This window comes from Alosa pseudoharengus, unplaced genomic scaffold (assembly GCF_046254945.1).
Source record: "Alosa pseudoharengus isolate Yale_2024_CS ecotype anadromous, Long Island Sound unplaced genomic scaffold, YU_APseudo_1.1 YU_APseudo_1.1_scf_22, whole genome shotgun sequence".
Taxonomy (NCBI): Eukaryota; Metazoa; Chordata; class Actinopteri; order Clupeiformes; family Clupeidae; genus Alosa; species Alosa pseudoharengus.
Window position 1 is genome coordinate 4,974,476 of NW_027468680.1, and position 18,134 is coordinate 4,992,609.

Sequence of the window (18,134 nt, forward strand, 5' to 3'; positions counted from 1 at the left end):
TGTTGAGATGCAGGAGCACAGGTGTGCTTACTCTACCTGTTGAGATGCAGGAGCACAGGTGTGCTTACTCTACCTGTTGAGATGCAGGAGCACAGGTAGCTCTACTCTGCTCTGCTTCCTTGTGTGCGCCGTCCTCCCTGTCAGGTATTACTCATATTGTATTTGGTTCTGCGTCTCCCGTCCCCTCTCCTTGCTGGCTCACTGCGTTCAGAAGAGTAATGACGCGTGAGAACACAGCGGTCAGATTGAGCGCATGTCCCAGTGACCTCTGCACCTGCAGACAGGAGCCACAGTGGCCCGAGGTTCACGCATGTTAAACGAAACAGCGAGGGGGGAAAAGAACCTTTAATCTACCCCGGGACCTCTGCTACCCATCAGAGAGAGAAGGGAAGGGATAGAGGCAGAGAAAGAGGGAGAGAGAGAAAGGGGGTCGACAAGGAGAGAGTGAGAGAGACTAAGAGAGGAGGAAGAGAAAAAAGAGAGAGTGGAAGGATATAAAAGTAACACAGACAGAGAGAGAGAGAGAGAGAGAGAGAGAGAGAGAGAGAGGTGTTGGGTCTATGTTGATGGCTGCTTGACACCTGACCTACATCTGTGAGCGGGGGGCATGTGGACCAGGCACAGGAGGGTAGAGGAGAGTAAGACAGAAGGGGGAGGAGAGGGGGGAGTGGAGGAAAGAGGAGGAGGAGAGGATAGTAGGAAAGAGGAGCAGGAGGAGAGGAGAGTATGAGAGGGAGGAGAAGAGGAGAGGGAAAGAGGAGGAGGGGGAAGGAGGAGGAGGGAGGATAGGGGGTGGTTTAACACTCCATGATTACATTAGGAAATGTAGAGAGCAAACCCCAGTTCCATGATTACATTAGGAAATGTAGAGAGCAAACCCCAGTTCCATGATTACATTAGGAAATGTAGAGAGCAAACCCCAGTTCCAGTCCCCCTTCTGTCTGTCTTCACAATGCATGCTATTTATAGAGGCCTGTCACAAAGGCTCCACTGTCTATCTGTTTCTCTCTCTCTCTCTCTCTCTCTCTCCCTCCCTCCCTCCCTCTCTCTCTCTCTCTCTTTCTCTCTCTCTCTCTCTCTGCTGTTTCACATTTCACCAGTGTTCTTGCTCTGTCTCTCTCATGGTATCTTCCTCCTTTTTTTTTTTCTGTCCTGCCATCTCTCCATCTCTCTCTCACTCCTCCCTCTCAAAGCCTCTCTCTCCCTCTCTCTCTTCCTCTCTCTCTCTGTGTATGAGCAAGCAGTGCCCAGCAGCATAAAGGTCCAATAAGCGTGTGAGAGGAGAGGAGCGGAGAGGAGTGGAGCTGAGGCACAATAGCCTCGTGAGCGCTAGCTGCGTGAGAAGAGCGGTAGCCGATGGGAGCCGAGGATTCCTCTGCTGAGTCACCCTGTGTTTAGGTGTGTCTCCGCCGTCAACGGCAGCTCCTCACGCCCGCCCCCCCCTTTCCCCGCCAACGTCACGCTCACCATCGTGCTCTCCATGTCCGGCTGACTCACTGCGGAACCTACTAATCACGCACGACTCATTTTACACGTGCTGACAAGCAGCCAATAGGGAAGCCCCATCTGCTGAATCCCTCATTTGTTTAGTCAGTGATGTTTGAGTGGTTTGGGGAATAGAATACCTAGCCTAGGTGAACTCAGATGAACCTTTGAATTTGCTCTGAAGGTTCATCTGCCGACCTTCCCATTGCTGGGATGAGTACAGTTAGCCGTGCATTGAACACTACTAATGGCTGTGCCGATGGCATCTGCGTTACAACACGGTCGTGTATTTTCCTTGCAATTAAGGGAACTGCACTGCATTTAAAACCTTTGTTTACAAGACACATATGTTTGCCGTCCTCCCAAAATGATTTGATAAGAGTTTAACGTTAGACTGGGTGAAACATCAGACAAGAAAGGATCCCATTGACGCCCATTGCCGAATTACCAGAAACCCAGGATCCAATTACAACCGCGTGCATTGGACACAGTCAATGGCTGCACTGATGACGAGAGGGTAAACCAATAAGGATGTGTATTTTCTTTGGAACTGAGTAAACAATTGCATTTAAAACCTTCGTTCACAAGAAAGATGGGTTTGCTGCACATCTGAAACAATTTGGTTAGAGTTTAATGCACCAATTTGGGTTTCATTTCAGACCAATTCTCCATCTCAAATGAAAATGGTCTGGTGTTAGTCAGGCTAGGGTATACCCTAAACGATACCCTCACTTGACCCCATACATTGTGTTGGCAGTCATATAGTACTTGCTGAGAGGAGGGTATGGATGCAGGTCTGACCAGTCATGCTGCTTCACACCTGGGTGAGCTTGTTTAATCAGCTGGTCTCTTATGGTTCAGTGGGCAGGTGAGCCAGGGCCTATAACAGTGATGTGAACCTGCATGTGTACACAGCGGACACTGTGTGTCTGTGTGTGTGTGTGTGTGTGTGTGTGTGTGTGTCTTACCCAGAGGTCACTAGGCCATCACCATGGAGATACAACTTCATCAGCTCCATCAAAAGGTTATTTAGCTCCCACATGTGCCATAACACTTCGTTTTGTCACGGAAGAGCGAAGAACAATCTCCACCAGGAAAGAGGGAGATGGACAGAATGAGGGTGAGAGGAAGACAAGAACAGAGATAGAGGGATAATGAGAGATGGAGGTAGAGAGTCGGAGAGGAATAAAGAGGAGGAATGAGAGGGGAAGGGAGAAAGAGAGAGAGATGGAGTGCGCAGCACGACTCTTGTTGTCGCTCTAACAAACTCATTTTGCACTTCATTGATGCAGCCTTTAATCAATTACAAATATGTGTTGTTGTGGTCGCCTCTTGCCAGTAAATTGGCTTTGGTGAGCGTGGTACACGCAGGACGTGTGCGGTGCTCGTGTGAACAAGCGAGCGAGCGAGTGAGTGTGTGAGTGTGTGAGTATGCGGCCAGCTTGGCTGGGATGTGATCCGCATTATTGATGACCGACACACGGCCTGGCTCTCCTGGTGGTCCACAGCCGCCAATCATAACATGCAGGAAAGCATCACAAATCTATGAGCAGTTCAGAACATCACATGCAGACATTATACACTGTTGTTGATTGATTGATTGATCGATCGATCGATCGATCGATTGATTGATTGATTGAAGCATGTAGAAGCAAGCTTCTCGTTTAACTTTCTTGTAAAGGTATCAGAATAAATCACTGTTGTGATCCTTACTATTCTTTACATACTACAACCTCTTTATCATATTGAATTCAGGATGGGTTGCCACTGTAAACTAGCCTGGCTAGCACCACCACTTCTCAATGAGACGTGGTCTGGAAACCAAACGTTAATTTTCTCGTATTTGAAAAAAATGCCCAGATCCGTTTATTGGGTGCCACGGATGTCTATCAAATGCGTCTGTGCATAGCTCATCATCGTCTTGCTTTCCCCCTTGTTCTGTGATTGGTCCCCTATATCAGGCGAAAATTTGCTCCATGGTCTCCAGGCTGCCTTAGCAGCGTGAATCAAATCGCGCGCAAGGCAGCATGGGAACACCCAGGCTAACTGTAAACTGAAAAATAGGCACATCCAACAACTTTAACAGGTGCTAGATCAAGAGAAGGATCTGCACACTGTATTAGATACTCCCAGAAACGTTTAATTCATTGCAACGCTTCATTCTTATAGATCTTCGTCAGGCATTATGAATGTATAATTAAAGATCATATAAGATCTAAGATTGAAACGTTGCTTATTAATTCAAGTTCATGGGAGTGTCTAATACAGTGTGCACATCCTGCTTTTATTTCTGTACTGCTGTAAACTGCTGTAAACTGCTGTAAACTACAATGGGCATTATGAGTGAACCTGTAAAGTGTGACCTACAGACATTCCAATAACACCTAGCCAAAGACCAGTATGATTTGCATGTCGCTTCTTTCACTCTAGGAATTCTATTTAGCATATTTATTGATATTCCAGAACCTATAGACACTCTTGATGACCTTGTTTTTGTTCAGCCATACGGTTCCTTTGTAGTCCTGAGGCGAGAGTGTTCCATAGCACACACTCTGTGAGCACACACAGGGCAGAGCCATTTGATGGAGTCATAGGTGAATCACTATCACACTTTACCTTTAAATTGAACCGGCTATCTCTCGTTCCGGACCCTCCGGCTAGCTTGCTGTCTGCAGACCGCTCCTGTTAGTCTTTCATTAGCATACGGACATGGTCTGCTTCTGCCTCAGGAAACATTCCTCATCTCTCTTTCTCCCTCTCTCTATCTCTCTCCCTCTCTCTCTCTTTCTCTCTCTCTCTCTCCCCCTCTCTTTCTCTCTCTCTCTTTCTCTCTCTCTCTCTCTTTGTCCACCTCTCTTTTTCTCCCTCTCTTTAACTTTCTCTCTGTCTGTTTCTTTGTCTACCTCTTTCTTTCTGCCTCTCTCTCTCTCCCTCTTTTTCTGTCTTTCTCTCTCTCCCTCTCTTTAACTCTCTCTCTCTGTCTCTGTTTCTTTGTCTACCTCTTTCTCTCTCTTTGTGTACTGCTGATGATTTCCTCTTCAGCTAACGCAGTGTTTCCATCAGTGGAGAGAACTCTGCTCAGCTATCTGCTGGCGGAAGGGCTCGTGCAAAGACCCTGCCTCACGACTGCACGACTGACAGATGTGTGAATGGGAAGAACAGAACAAATATGTATGCAGTGCAAAAGTTCAGCTTAAGGCCAGGAACCTCCTGTCTAACACCTGTGGAGCCATGCTCCACAAAAATAGCCCTGTGTGTGTGTGTGTGTGTGTGTGATGCGTCATCACCCTGAATGACTATGTAGTGTTTGCGGTGTGTGTGTGTGTGTGTGTGTGTGTGTGTGTGTGTGTGTGTGTGTGTGTGTGTGTGTGTGTGGCTCCTCGGTGCCCATGTTGCTGCGATGCTCCCCAGAACGTCCACATGCTATAATCGAGCGTGAGTCAGCACAACCTGAACTACGGCTAAATTGACCTGCCATCGTCATCACCCTGCTGTTATTGTAAATGGCTTCTCGGATGAATAGGGGGAAAAGCTCTTCCGTGTGGTGAAAGAAATAAAGAAAGGGGGCGAAAAAAAGTAAAGGCCTTTTTCTCTCCCCCTACGCACACGACTCCAATCGTAATTGCAAAACTGAGGCGGAAAAGAGGGTGCGTGTGACTGCGACACCCCCGTCAGAGGCTCATTTCAATATGCCGTGCTGCAGCCAGCGTTTTCCCATTCTGCCCTGGTCCACAACTGATCCTTATCTCTGCTGATCTTCAAAGGGGGGGTAGCAGTGGGCGGAATCATTCTATCTGCTCGCTCCATTCTGCAATAAACTCTTCTGCTCTTATCAAAGTTACCCCTCTTTCTCTCTCTCTCTCTCTCTCTCTCTCTCTCTCTCTCTCTCTCTCTCTCTCTCTCTCTCTCTCTCTCTCTCTCTCTCTTTCTCTTCCACCCCAACCCCCCCCCCCCCCCCCGCACAGTAGCAGCTATTTTCTCTAAATGCTACACATTGGTGCTGGGGGCCGAGTGTAAATGGTGAGCTGCTCTGAAGGGATGATGGGTTCAGATGGGCCGGGCTTCGCCGCTGCTTAGGAGAGAAAGCAGCTCTCATTATATCTGTGCTGCTCATCCCGCTCAGATACATGTCCAGAGATAGCCAAGACATCCCGTGACTTATCACTGACTGACTCTCTCTCTCTCTGTCTCTCTCTCTCTCTCTCTCTCTCTATCCATGTCTGTGTCTCACTTTCCCACTTGTTATCTCTCTCTCTCTCTCTCTCTCTCTCTCTCTCTCTCTCTCTCTCTCTCTCTCTCTCCCCCTGTAGATCTCACAGAACCTGGGGAAGATGTACAGCGAGATGATATTTGTGAACGGCTTTGTGCACTGTGACCCGCACCCTGGCAACGTCCTGGTGCGGAGGAGCCCGAGCGGCAGCAAGACGGAAATTGTGTTACTCGATCACGGCCTGTATCAGGTGAGACATCACGCCGGCCCTTTCCGCCGGAAAAGCTAATTCATCACGTATTACACCCCATAATTCACCCACTCGCTGCCGGGGCAACAGCACACCCAGATTCAACCTCTGAGCTGGAACTGAAAGCATGCTATTAAAGACCTCCTCACAAGCTAGATATGAAGCCACGTGCCTCGTATCTGAAATCAGTGTTTCTGCTCCACTATCTACACATTGCAATTCCTGGGCAGTCGACAGCTAGTAGCTAATTTTAGCTCCTACCATGGATATGTTACCGTGTTTTATTATTTTATTTATTTATTTATTTTATTTCGAGGAACCCAAACATACTCATATTTACAAATCATTAAGACAAACAAAAACGGTAAGTAAATGTTATAACAGCCAGGCTGATTTGCTAATAAACAGATATGTCCATCCACCTCTAAGGCTGTACACTGGCAGCAGGATGCAGTGTTTTTCCTATATTTTGTGTGTGTGTGTTTGTGGCATTTCTTGAAGTTGTAAATGCATTCATGAAGATAATTTGGTGATAAATATGCACTTGTGATGCTGGTGTGTAAAAGCAGGCACGGGTTTGAGAGCTGGCCTCCTCATGATGGCCATAATGGAACCAATTTGTGAGTAATAGCTTCCCGAGTTTAGCGTCGCTTTGCGTGGAATTTTAATTTGGCTGCTGGTCTTTTTTGCCCTGAAATTCTCCCAGACATACGTTGTTTCCATATTAATGAGGCATCAAGAGGCAGAAATGGAGGCTGTTCAAAGGACTGGACAAATGTGGCATCTCCTCTCTTAAGACACCTTAACATCCTGTTCAACATCAGTAATTAAGCGCATTACACATGTGTAGTGGTTCACTTTCTCGTCGCCCAGTACGGCACCTTGAAGAGGTCTGACGTCATGTCTGGTCGAAGCTTTCCTTTTTACACTGGTTGACCATTCATTTACTGATATTGTTTTATTTTTTATTTTCTGCTTTAACCAAGTGGAATAGAGGCTTTTACATTCTGGCTCAGAGAGTTGCTTGGAAGGTGCTTGTCATATTTTACTAAAGGCTACATTTTTCAAATCTTAGTTTACTTTGAACGTTTGTCATGCTCATGTTGTGAGTGGAATGTGTCTGTATTTTCCCACCAATTTTAAGTATGTTTGTTTAATGGAGATGAACGCATGTCCGCAAACAGATGTGCAGTCCCTACGTCTCCTGGAATACTATTCAGTTGATTTTATTGACTCATTTTAGCTGATGCTTTTATCCAAAGCATCGTACAGACACCAGTTGCAGGGGCCAGTCTTTCTGGACCAATATGGGGTCAAGGGCACAACAGTGGCAGCCAATAAATCTAACTCCTGACCTGTGTAGCTACTGTGTGTGTGTATGTGTGTGTGTGTGTGTTTGTGTGAGAGAGAGTTTTGCATGATTTAGTTTGTGTAGCTACTGTGTGTGTGTATGTGTGTGTGTGTGTGTTTGTGTGAGAGAGGGTTTTGCATGATTTAGTTTAAATCTAACTCCTGACCTGTGTGGCTACTGCATGCTCCCCAAGTTCCTTAGCCACTACACTACCACAACCCTATGTGATATGGATACTTCTCAGCCCCCCCCCCCTCTCAGTGCTTAGATTAAAGGTTGTATCAGTGATTTCAGGCACAAAAAAGGTCCAAACATAAATGATCACATTCATCTAATCTTTCCTGACGATCCGCTAGCTGTCTGCCCCATAAGCAGGCCGTCAAAAAAACACGTCTCTGTAGGCAGCCTAGGCTCCGAGATCTGTACACAAAAATAATTGCTACCAACAAGTGTTGGCAACCCACTCAAAGGCAAAATAAAGTGTTCGAACCAATAACCGACGAGATGCACATTTGGGAGAGTTTTAATTGCAGGGGAGGTAGTAGCGAGCTAGCTCTCTGTTTTGTTTGAACATCAACAGAAGTGACGAATGATACAACCTTTAACACTGTGTGTGGCTGTCCAAGGTGCTGAAGGAGGACTTCCGTCTGGACTACTGCCGCCTGTGGCAGGCCCTGATGAAGGCGGACATTAAGGGGATCGAGAGGTACAGCCGGCGCCTGGGTGCCGGAGACCTGTTCCCGCTCTTTGCCTGCGTGCTCACCGCCCGCTCCTGGAAGTCCGTCAACGAGGGCATTAGCCAGACGCCGGTCACCAACTCAGAGGTGAGCTCACACACTTCCTGTTCACACACTCACTTTGTAATGACACTTCCTGTTTAGTAGAACATGCAAGCTCAAAAATGGACAGTCCACTTAACATTACTCATGTTTTGCCTCATGTCAGACTTAAAACACAAATTACAAAGTTACTCAGTATGATGATATGACCATGGATATAGTTGCTCACAACTTGCATAAAGCTGTGTGTGTGTGTGTGAGAGAGTGGGGTTTTGCATGATTTTTTTTTTTATGATTGGGCAAGTGTGTGCATTAGTGCCTTTTTTGTTTGAATGTGTGTGTTTGTGCGTGTGTGTGTGTGTGTGTGTGTGTGTGTGTGTGTGTGTGTGTGTGTGTGTGTGTGTGTGTGTGTGTGTGTGTGTGTGTGTGTGTGTGTGTGTGTGTGTGTGTGTGTGTGTGTGTGTGCGTGCATATGTGTGTGTGCAGCATCCGGTTAGCGCCCATGCGGGTGGTGTTTGGCTGGGGCGGTGGTGCAGAGGGCCAGTCGTGGGCAGGAGGGGTGAGGTATGTGTGTGTGGGTGTGCAGGCTGTCCTGGGTGGACAAGGGGGTGGTGTGTGTGTGTGTGTGCAGGCTGGGCCGGGTGGACAGGGGTGTGTGTGTGTGTGTGTGCAGGCTGGGCCGGGTGGACAGGGGTGTGTGTGTGTGTGTGTGTGTGTGTGTGTGTGTGTGCAGGCTGGGCCGGGTGGACCCTTTCCCAGCCGGAGCTGCCCTCAGCGGGGGGACACCAGGCCATCTGCGGAGCCTCGGGGACATTTATTTATACATCCCTTACGCAACACGCCACCGCTTTCAGCTCAGGAGCAGCTCAACACTCAACACGCATTACACCCTTATAAAGCAGCACCCTTACATATCAGTACAATATTACACCCTCATAAATCAGCATTTAGCACCCTTACATATCAGTACAGTATCATAAAGCAGCACCCTTACATATCAGTACAGTATTATAAATCAGCACCCTTACATATCAGTTTACATATCAGTGCACTATTATAAATCAGCACCCTTACATATCAGTACAGTATTATAAATCAGCACCCTTACATATCAGTACAGTATCATAAATCAGCACCCTTACATATCAGTACAGTATCATAAAGCAGCACCCTTACATATCAGTACAGTATCAGAAAGCAGCACCCTTACATATCAGTACAGTATCACACCCTTACAAAGCAGACCACTACGCAACCCTAAAATGCAACCCTTTAACAGCGATGGACATCCTTATACAGCAGCACATAACAATAACCCTTTAATAGCAGCCTGCACATGCCAGTGCAGCATTACACAGCACGGCAGCACTGCACTTTTAGAGCGAGGAGGAAGGTGAGGGAGTCGGGTTAATAAGGTGACCTCGTGTATTTAGACGACAAGTGCATTGTACTCAAACTCTTAATTACTGGACTTATGTAAGTACATTGTGCCCAAGGCTATTTCAAATCAACTGCGCTTCCTCGTTCCAGGTGCATGGTTTAACCACACTATTGTTTGCCAGGCTAAGCAGGGGATGACAAGAACATTGTACCCTACCACCTAATTATTCAAGGTACAGTGTATCCATTGTACCTTTGTAGCAAGACTACTTAAAATACAGTGAGACTCATTCAACCAGCAATGCAGTTTAACAACACTGAACTGTACAAAGTAGATGAGCAGATTTGTGCGCAGGAGGTGAATGTCCCCGTATCATACTGACATAATCTGGCTCTGCCTGCTGCTCTGAGCCGGTTTAGTCATAAGAGATAACATTATATTAGCTCATGTTAGCATATTAGCATATTAGCTATTGTTGGCATATTAGCACATTAGCTCATGTTGGCATATTAGCACATTAGCTCATGTTGGCATATTAGCATATTAGATCATGTTGGCATATTAACATATTAGCATCATGTTGGCATATTAGCATATTAGCAAATTCCAACTCAATTCCAATATTCAAGATGCGACTTTAGGATTAGTAGTTAGTTGACATTTGAATATATAAAAACTGAGGAATGCAAGACCAAAGTAGTTTGTTGATAATAGTAGAGGGTGAAGGTCTGTGTGTTAAATAAAGAAGGTGAATGATATCTCTAGCCAGGGATGGGAAGTATGGAAATTACATCCTTCACTTTCTTTCAGGATGATGCCTACGTGAATGACCATAGTTTATCTAAACATTTATAGGCAACTGCAAACCCCCATTAGTCCCAAGCAGACGTTCCTCTCAATGTTGGAATTCATTAATCATTAGGGATTTCCTGGTTGCAGAGCTCTGTGGAACATGCCTGAGTGTGTGTCGGTTAATAGGCTGTGACACGCGTCCGCTGTCTCCGCACGTCTCCACTAACGCGATGAAGTGGGCGGCGTGGGGAGACGTGCCAGGTGATGAAGGAGCTACCTGCTTCGGTCCATTATCACACCGCGAGTTGCTCATGCTGGGTGGCTCTCAGAATTTCAGTTTGAATATACCTACTTGAATGCTCTCATACAGGCATATGCTATCTCCAGACCGTTGCGCTCATCAGACGTACGACGTCTAGCTCTGCCACCGGTACACTCAGGTGAATCCAAACTTTTCTCATCTGTTGTTCCTCATTGGTGGAACGCACTACCAGTTCCTACTGGAGCAGGGGCATCCCTCTCCATCTTCAAAAAACTCCTGAAGACCCAGCTCTTCAGAGAACATCTCCTCTCGTAGCACTACTTACAACTAGTCTTGCTGATCCTAGCACTTACCACCTGACTAGAACTGACACTCGACTGTTTAAAAACAGCACTCACTGATGCACTTATTCTTATTGTACTCTACCTTTTTTAAATTGACCTTTTTAAAGAGAATTGCTTTAAAAAAGCTTAAACTGTTTACCATGTTGTTAGTCGTTTTGGCTAAAAAAAAAGTCAGCCAAATGTAATGCAATGTAATGTAATGTAATATTCCTCTGACAGTACGAGTGGTAGAAGGACAGATACCTACTAGCCATGCACCAAGTACAGTACTTTTTGATGTACGTAGCTTTGCGTTGGGTCTATGTTTCCTTATGATTATCAAAGCAGCTACCATGGTTGTTGTATGTGTGCAGTGATAGTTCCCCTCTCAACTCCGCTAGCTTCGTAGGCAAAGCATCTCCTGAGCCCTTAATAGCTAATGCTTTAATGTTCAGCTGAAAGTATAGTATAACAGTGACCCAGTCTATTTATATAAGTAAGGATTATAATATTGTGTTAAGTTAAGTTATACTTTATTAGTCCTGTAGGACATTCCTGTAGGAATTTTTTTCTCTGCATTTTACCCACATACGTTCTCACACACACACACGTACGTTCACACACACACACACACACACACACACACACACACACACATACATACGTTCACACACACACACATACGTTCACACACACACGGGCAGTGAGCTCACTAGGAGCACACCCACACTAGGAGCAGAAGACTGCCCTTAACCAGTGCTTGAAGACTTTGGAGAGGTTTTGAGCAAAGATTCTAGAGCGGAGCTCTGTTCTAGAACCTTTGGTTTTGAGTTCCTGAGTTCCTAATTTCTGAGTTCTAGAACTAAAAGTTCAGCAGGGTCCTCACCCTCACGGTGGCTTCGCTTCTCCCGCTCTCTCAGAGTGCAGCTACCAATCCCTCTTTTGTCTCCCAGAAATGGAAAGGAAAGAAACACACCAGTTGTCACTTATCCCTAAAACACCCCCGCATCTCCCCACGGCATGTTTCTGCGCCATCAAATTACGAGGCTGTTTTGAAGTAGTCTGGTCTGGGATAATTGCTAGCAATTATAAAAGCCTGCTTCCAAATGTACAGCTGTGACATTTGTGTAAAAAAGGAGGCAGTCTGATTTGCATAAGAAAGCTGTGATAAGGACATATTGTATTGTGAGTGTAGGATAATGGACATTAAAACAGTCAGCTCCCGAAAGATAGCAAGTATGGAACGGGGAGAGAAAATGCCCCGAAAATAGGCTTTCTTTCTTTTTTTTTTTTCTTGAACGTGCTGGCGACAGTTTGGTATTGAAATGAGTTCGAGTTTCACCGCACATGAACAGAATGATGGAGGAGGATAGAGTCAGTGCATTTGTCACTCAGGAGGAAGTTGTGTACTGGTGAGCTGACGGGAGTGCAGGTCTACCGCTCTCGTGCAAGACGCACATGCGACAGATCCAAACAAATCCTGTGCCATGCCTGTAGTTTGAACAGCGTGGTAGATATCCACAGGGGTCCATTGTGAAGTTGCTACATTCACGCATATGGAGGGACAAACCTTATTTTGAAGGCATGTATTTTACGAGGGTTCATTCTTCCTAGAACTCAAAAATATCACTTCCTCACTCAAGGAATTTAGCCACAGGACTCCAGAGTGACTTCCTGTATGATGTCTGTCTAACGTGTTTACTGGCTCAGTACCCGGGTAGGTATGGCTGCCATTAAACTAGCATTAGCGTGTGCACGGTGGCTAGCTGGGTAGGTATGGCTTCCATTAAACGTGACTGTGAATGTAGCATTAGCGTGTGCATGGTGGCTAGCTGGGTAGGTATGGCTGCCATTAAACGTGACTGTGAATGTAGCATTAGCGTGTGCATGGTGGCTAGCTGGGTAGGTATGGCTGCCATTAAACGTGACTGTGAATGTAGCATTAGCGTGTGCATGGTGGCTAGCTGGGTAGGTATGGCTGCCATTAAACGTGACTGTGAATGTAGCATTAGCGTGTGCATGGTGGCTAGCTGGGTAGGTATGGCTGCCATTAAACGTGACTGTGAATGTAGCATTAACGTGTGCGTGGTGGCTAGCTGGGTAGGTATGGCTGCCATTAAACGTGACTGTGAATGTAGCATTAGCGTGTGCACGGTGGCTAGCTGGCAGCTGCTGTGGACTGTGTTTAGTTCCTGCTAGTTCCTGTCGGGCACATGCAGTGTGTTTAAGAGGCCAAGCTCGACAGATGGGGGGAGCCAGGCTCTTTGGCTGTGGTCACTGCAACCCTCACCTCTCGTCTCTACTACTGCAGACCATGCCTAAGACACACGCGAACACACACACACACACACACACACACACTTACTGACTCTCTCTCACACACACACACACACTCAGACACATATGCACACGAACAAAAATGTGCTCACATACACACTCCACCTGTAGGCATATGCACACAATGCGTACACTAAAACACAAAAACAAGTGTACACACACACACACACACACTCCTCTCCCCCTCTTTTGCATCTTTATTGGTTATTGATTGCCACTCCATCTTGAATTAGTTGAAAATGAAGTGCATATTATCAGCACACATCTTGTTGTTGTTTGTGTTGGTTAAGTTGTATGCCTAACACTGATTACTTTTATTTCCATTGTATGAATCCCTTATCTAAGTGTTTGTGTGTGTGTGCGTGTGTGCGCGTGTGTGTGTGTGTGCATGTGCATGTGTGCCCATTTTGAAGTGTCATTACTCATGGTTTAGTTGTGTGTACTCTGTATTTTTTAATTGTAACATCAGTGGAAGGGACATGAGAAGTGCATTAAGCATGCACCAAAAGCTTTTATTAAGACGGGAAGCCAAATGAATTTGATTTTGCGGAGAAAGTAAACATTTCAGCCTGGCTTATTTAATTGCGTCTCTAATCATTGCACTTAGCTTTAAAAGGGCTGTGGGAAATAGAACAGTGTGTGTGTGTGTGTGTGTGTGTGTGTGTGTGTGTGTGAGATAGACAAGAGAAGCGGCGCTAATGAGGGAGGGGTCCGCTGGGCTGTTGCCACACTGGAGACACTCATCACCACGCAGGCAAGACCCAGGCCCTGGCACACACACACACACACGCACACAAACCAATAGACTACCAGACAAGTGACCCCACTACTACACACACGCGCACACACACACACCAGTAGACTACCAGACAAGTGACCCCACTACTACACACACGCACACACACACACACACCAGTAGACTACCAGACAAGTGACCCCACTACTACACACACACACGCACACAGACGCTCACACACACCAGTAGACTACCAGACAAGTGACCCCACTACTGCTACTACACACACACTCTCACACACACACACACACACACACACACACACACACACACACACACACACACACACACACACACACACACACACACACACACACATACACACACACGCTCACACACACCAGTAGACTACCAGACAAGTGGCCCCACTACTGCACACACTCACTCACTCACACACACACACACAGTAGACTAGATAAGTGTCCGCACACAGTTAATCGCTTCCTTTCTCTTAAAGGAGAATTCCGGTGTGATATTGACCTAAAGTGTGTTGAAACATGATACCGAGTGTGAACGTATGTCTCATAGCCCATCTCGGCTTGTCCCCTGCATTCCAAAATCTGGTTCTAGTTAGCCGATGCTACCAACAGCTTGTTCAATGGTGGTGCTTCGGCATCGGGCTAGCCGTGCAAATAAATCACTGTTTTACACCATTTACGAGGCTCAATGTATCTCCACACTTCATTGGTATACTACCGAAGGCCCTGACATTTAAAACGAGACATTGAGAACTTTGAAAAAGCACTGGTAGTTTACTTACAAGACGATTTATACAGACAGTATCTTCACGAAGTTTAGCGTTTGCAGCCATCTTGAATTTAGTCACGATAAGTCGAGCGACGAGTAAGAATGAACAGGTATGATAAGGGATCAGATTCCAAAAAGAATTCAGTGGAAATGCATGGATTCTAGTTGCTGCTACTGGAAGAAACTGGAATCCATGCATTTGGATTTGATCCCTAATAATAATTGAACTGAATTGAATTGAAGTGACTTTTCATTTGGTTTGACCCTGATCAGAGCCCAGCCTCCATCACCTTTCCCCAGTGAGGTCAGCTCAGACGTCTAGGCCTGCTGGGAGACCGGCCGGCTGGCCTTGAGAGCTGCATGGGGTAGATTGTATTTATCAGTGGCAGTAATGAGTGCCAATGGCGCTGAGAACTGGGGCGCGCTCCGCTTCTGATTGACAGGGCCGTCCGGCGGCCGCTCCTGGGCTCTCCTCTCTCCACCGGACTTAATGCTTCCACCGTCACCTTTTCAATTAGGGCCCAAGAGTGCTCAGGGAGCTACGCTTTGCAGTGTGTGTGTGTGTGTTTGGGTGTGTGTGTTTGGGCGTGTGTGTATGTTTGGGCATGCGTGTGTGTGTGTGTGTGTGTGTGTGTGTGTGTGTGTGTGTGTGTGTGTGTGTGTGTGGTGTGTGCCGTGTGCCATGCAGTGATGTGCCGTGCTATGCCGCTGTTCTGAGAGGCTAGGGAAGCGCTCAGCGAGGCTGGCCAGGTAATTGGTGTTATTGCTTTTAGCCAGACGAGTGAGAGTGCACTTAGCTAAAGCCAAAGGCAGAGAGAAGGAGAGAGAAAGAGAGAGAGAGAGAGGGAGAGAGAGAAAGAGAGAGAGAGATGTGACTTGAGGTTTCAGTGCACCTAAACAGGTCTCTGTTTGCATTGGTTGCACTGGTACGCCTATCTCTATCTTTTTTTTAATTTACAGTAGGTGCACCAGCACAACGTTAACACCACAATTTCAAGGTCACCTTTTTATCGCTCTCCATATACTTTTTCATGTCTGAGCTGTTGTCAGAGCATGTACCAAGAATTAGAGTTCTCAACGGGCCTGAAAATTGCGGCCCGTGGCCTTTAATGTAACCCGACACGTCAACATGAATTATCTGCCCGAACCCGGCCCGCGGCCCGACGTATAACATACGTTTTGACAGTTAACCCCTGACTTTATTTAGGTGAAGATTCAACACATTAGCGTGACAAGTTACTTAAAACGGTGATTTTCTCCTCTTCTGGCATATCATGACGGAAGAACCATGGCAACATTTTGGATGCGGTTATCTTAGCGATACTTTTTGCAATGCCCTCGATATGCATATCATTGTTCATGTGAGCACAATAACTGAATTTTGTAAATTTTGTAGAATTTCCATCAGAATCGAGTACCACTCCAAACACTTTCCAGACCTCTGATTTTCCCACTCCTGTAGTAGCGACGGTGAATTCGGCGGCAAGTTTACTTTTCACCAATTCCATCTTCTTCTCCAGGGCAGGCTAAAGGCGTGCACGCAGCGGCGTCAGGTCCGCCCCTGCCCCATGATGCACGTTGCACGCAGCAGCCAGACTTTCTTTACTGTGAACAGCAGCGATGATTAATAATAAATTAAAAAAATTCACTGAGTGGAAAAGATTAAGCCCGAGGTCCGACCCGACCCGAGTCATTTGCTTATATTTTCAACCCGAAGCCAGCCCGAACCTGCGAGTCCTGTCGGGTTTGTCGGGCTGACCCGACCCGTTGAGAACTCTACCGAGAATGACAGTATTGATTTGATTTGGGGGCCCCCACCAACTTGACACCTTCAGTAATATTGAATAGTGTGTGATCATTCACACCAGTGGTGATCCTACAGTAGTCTCTGCTCGACCATCCACACACACACAGAAAATGACGGCTTGTCATTTGTTTCTATTTCATATTTCGCAATTCTTAAACTTTATATATTTTGTTAATAATTTATAGTATTTTATTATCTGCATAATTATTAACTAGGGCTGGGACAACGCGTCGACGTAATCGATGACGTCGACGCAAAAAATACGTCGACGCAAAATATGAGCGTCGATTCGTCAAGCATAACGTGTGCTGCTAAATATTTTTCATTTTACACCTTCAGTGTTTTTCATACGTTGACTAATCTGTGGCTGGGCACCACGAAATCAAAACCGGCCACCACACATTGATGTTCTATGTTGTAGGCCTGCTATTTAAATTAAAGATAAGATAACTCACACAGCCTTTCCTCGCCCCGCCCGCTCTCTCTCGTAACGAGCCCGCTGCTCCTCCCAGTGTTGCCAACTTAGCGACTTTGTCGCCATATTTAGCGAGATTTCAGACCCCCCAAGCGACTTTTTTTGTAAAAAGCGACTAGCGACAAATCTAGCTACTTTTTCTGGCGTTCTTGGAGACTTTTGGAGACTCTGATGTGATGGCATGTAACGTCCCTTTTTACTCTTCTGTGTGAGCAGTGAGTTCGTGCTGTGTGAAAGTCTCATGCCTGTTTCATTTGTGAATTACATCGAGTTCGCCCGAAGCGTTGCCCCATGATTATAAAAGTAATGACTGGCCTGTAGTATCAGCCCATGTTATTACACGGAAGTAGATATTCTAGCCTATAGATCTAACAGCTCAGACAATGTTATTGAAAGGTGCCGCAACTATGGCTGCAACTTCGGGTGAGATTACAACCAGAATCAACGAGACGAGAGCAATGACATGATGACAGGGAAACAAGGACACGCTGCCAGCATCGTTCAACAAACACACTGAACAAAAGAAAGTAGCCTAGGCTACAACTTCATTCACAAGCAGTTCAAAATCTAACATACAGGTTAGGAAAATATAGCATTCGTTTAGACTATGTAGCCTCAATGTTGTCAATGCAGGACAGACTGTCGGCTGAGGGGGAAAAAATCCTAAATCCTAAATTAAGCCTAAATATATCCAAAATATAGCCAGTAAGGTTAAATTGTGTGTAGCCTATGGTGAAGTTATAATCAGACAAGCAGTGCAAAGCAGATGGAGCAGTTGGGAATAGGTTGGACTGCTTTTCAGCCACTTGATGCTCATTCTGCTGTAGGCTATGACGAGATAGTGTACAGAAGTGTAAAGTGTCTCAATTAATATACAAGTATAGTAAATGAAATATATTTAAAGATGACTATTTGAGTAGGACAAAAGCAAACAGGTGTAAAAGGGAGTCAAAGGGCCATCACCGTTTTTTTTTTTTTTTTGGGGGGGGGGGGGGGGTACACGACGTGGTGACGTAATTAATATGCAAATTAGTATGTGACGTCATCTAGCGACATTTAGCGACTTTTGGAGCTGGCTTTAGCTACTTTCTATTTGAAGTAGTTGGCAACACTGGCTCCTCCTCTGCATGTGCATTTAA

The 18,134-nt window shown here is 46.0% G+C and overlaps 1 protein-coding gene across 1 annotated transcript in view; it reads left to right on the top strand.

Annotated features, from left to right (window-relative positions):
• The window catches only part of adck1 (aarF domain containing kinase 1), a 147,617-nt gene that overhangs the window by 106,360 nt on the left and 23,123 nt on the right, over nucleotides 1–18,134 (top strand). The window contains exons 8-9 of the mRNA XM_076300307.1: nucleotides 5,796–5,945; nucleotides 7,923–8,120. Of these exons, the coding sequence (XP_076156422.1) occupies nucleotides 5,796–5,945; nucleotides 7,923–8,120 (348 nt within the window). The remainder of the gene's footprint in view (nucleotides 1–5,795; nucleotides 5,946–7,922; nucleotides 8,121–18,134) is intronic.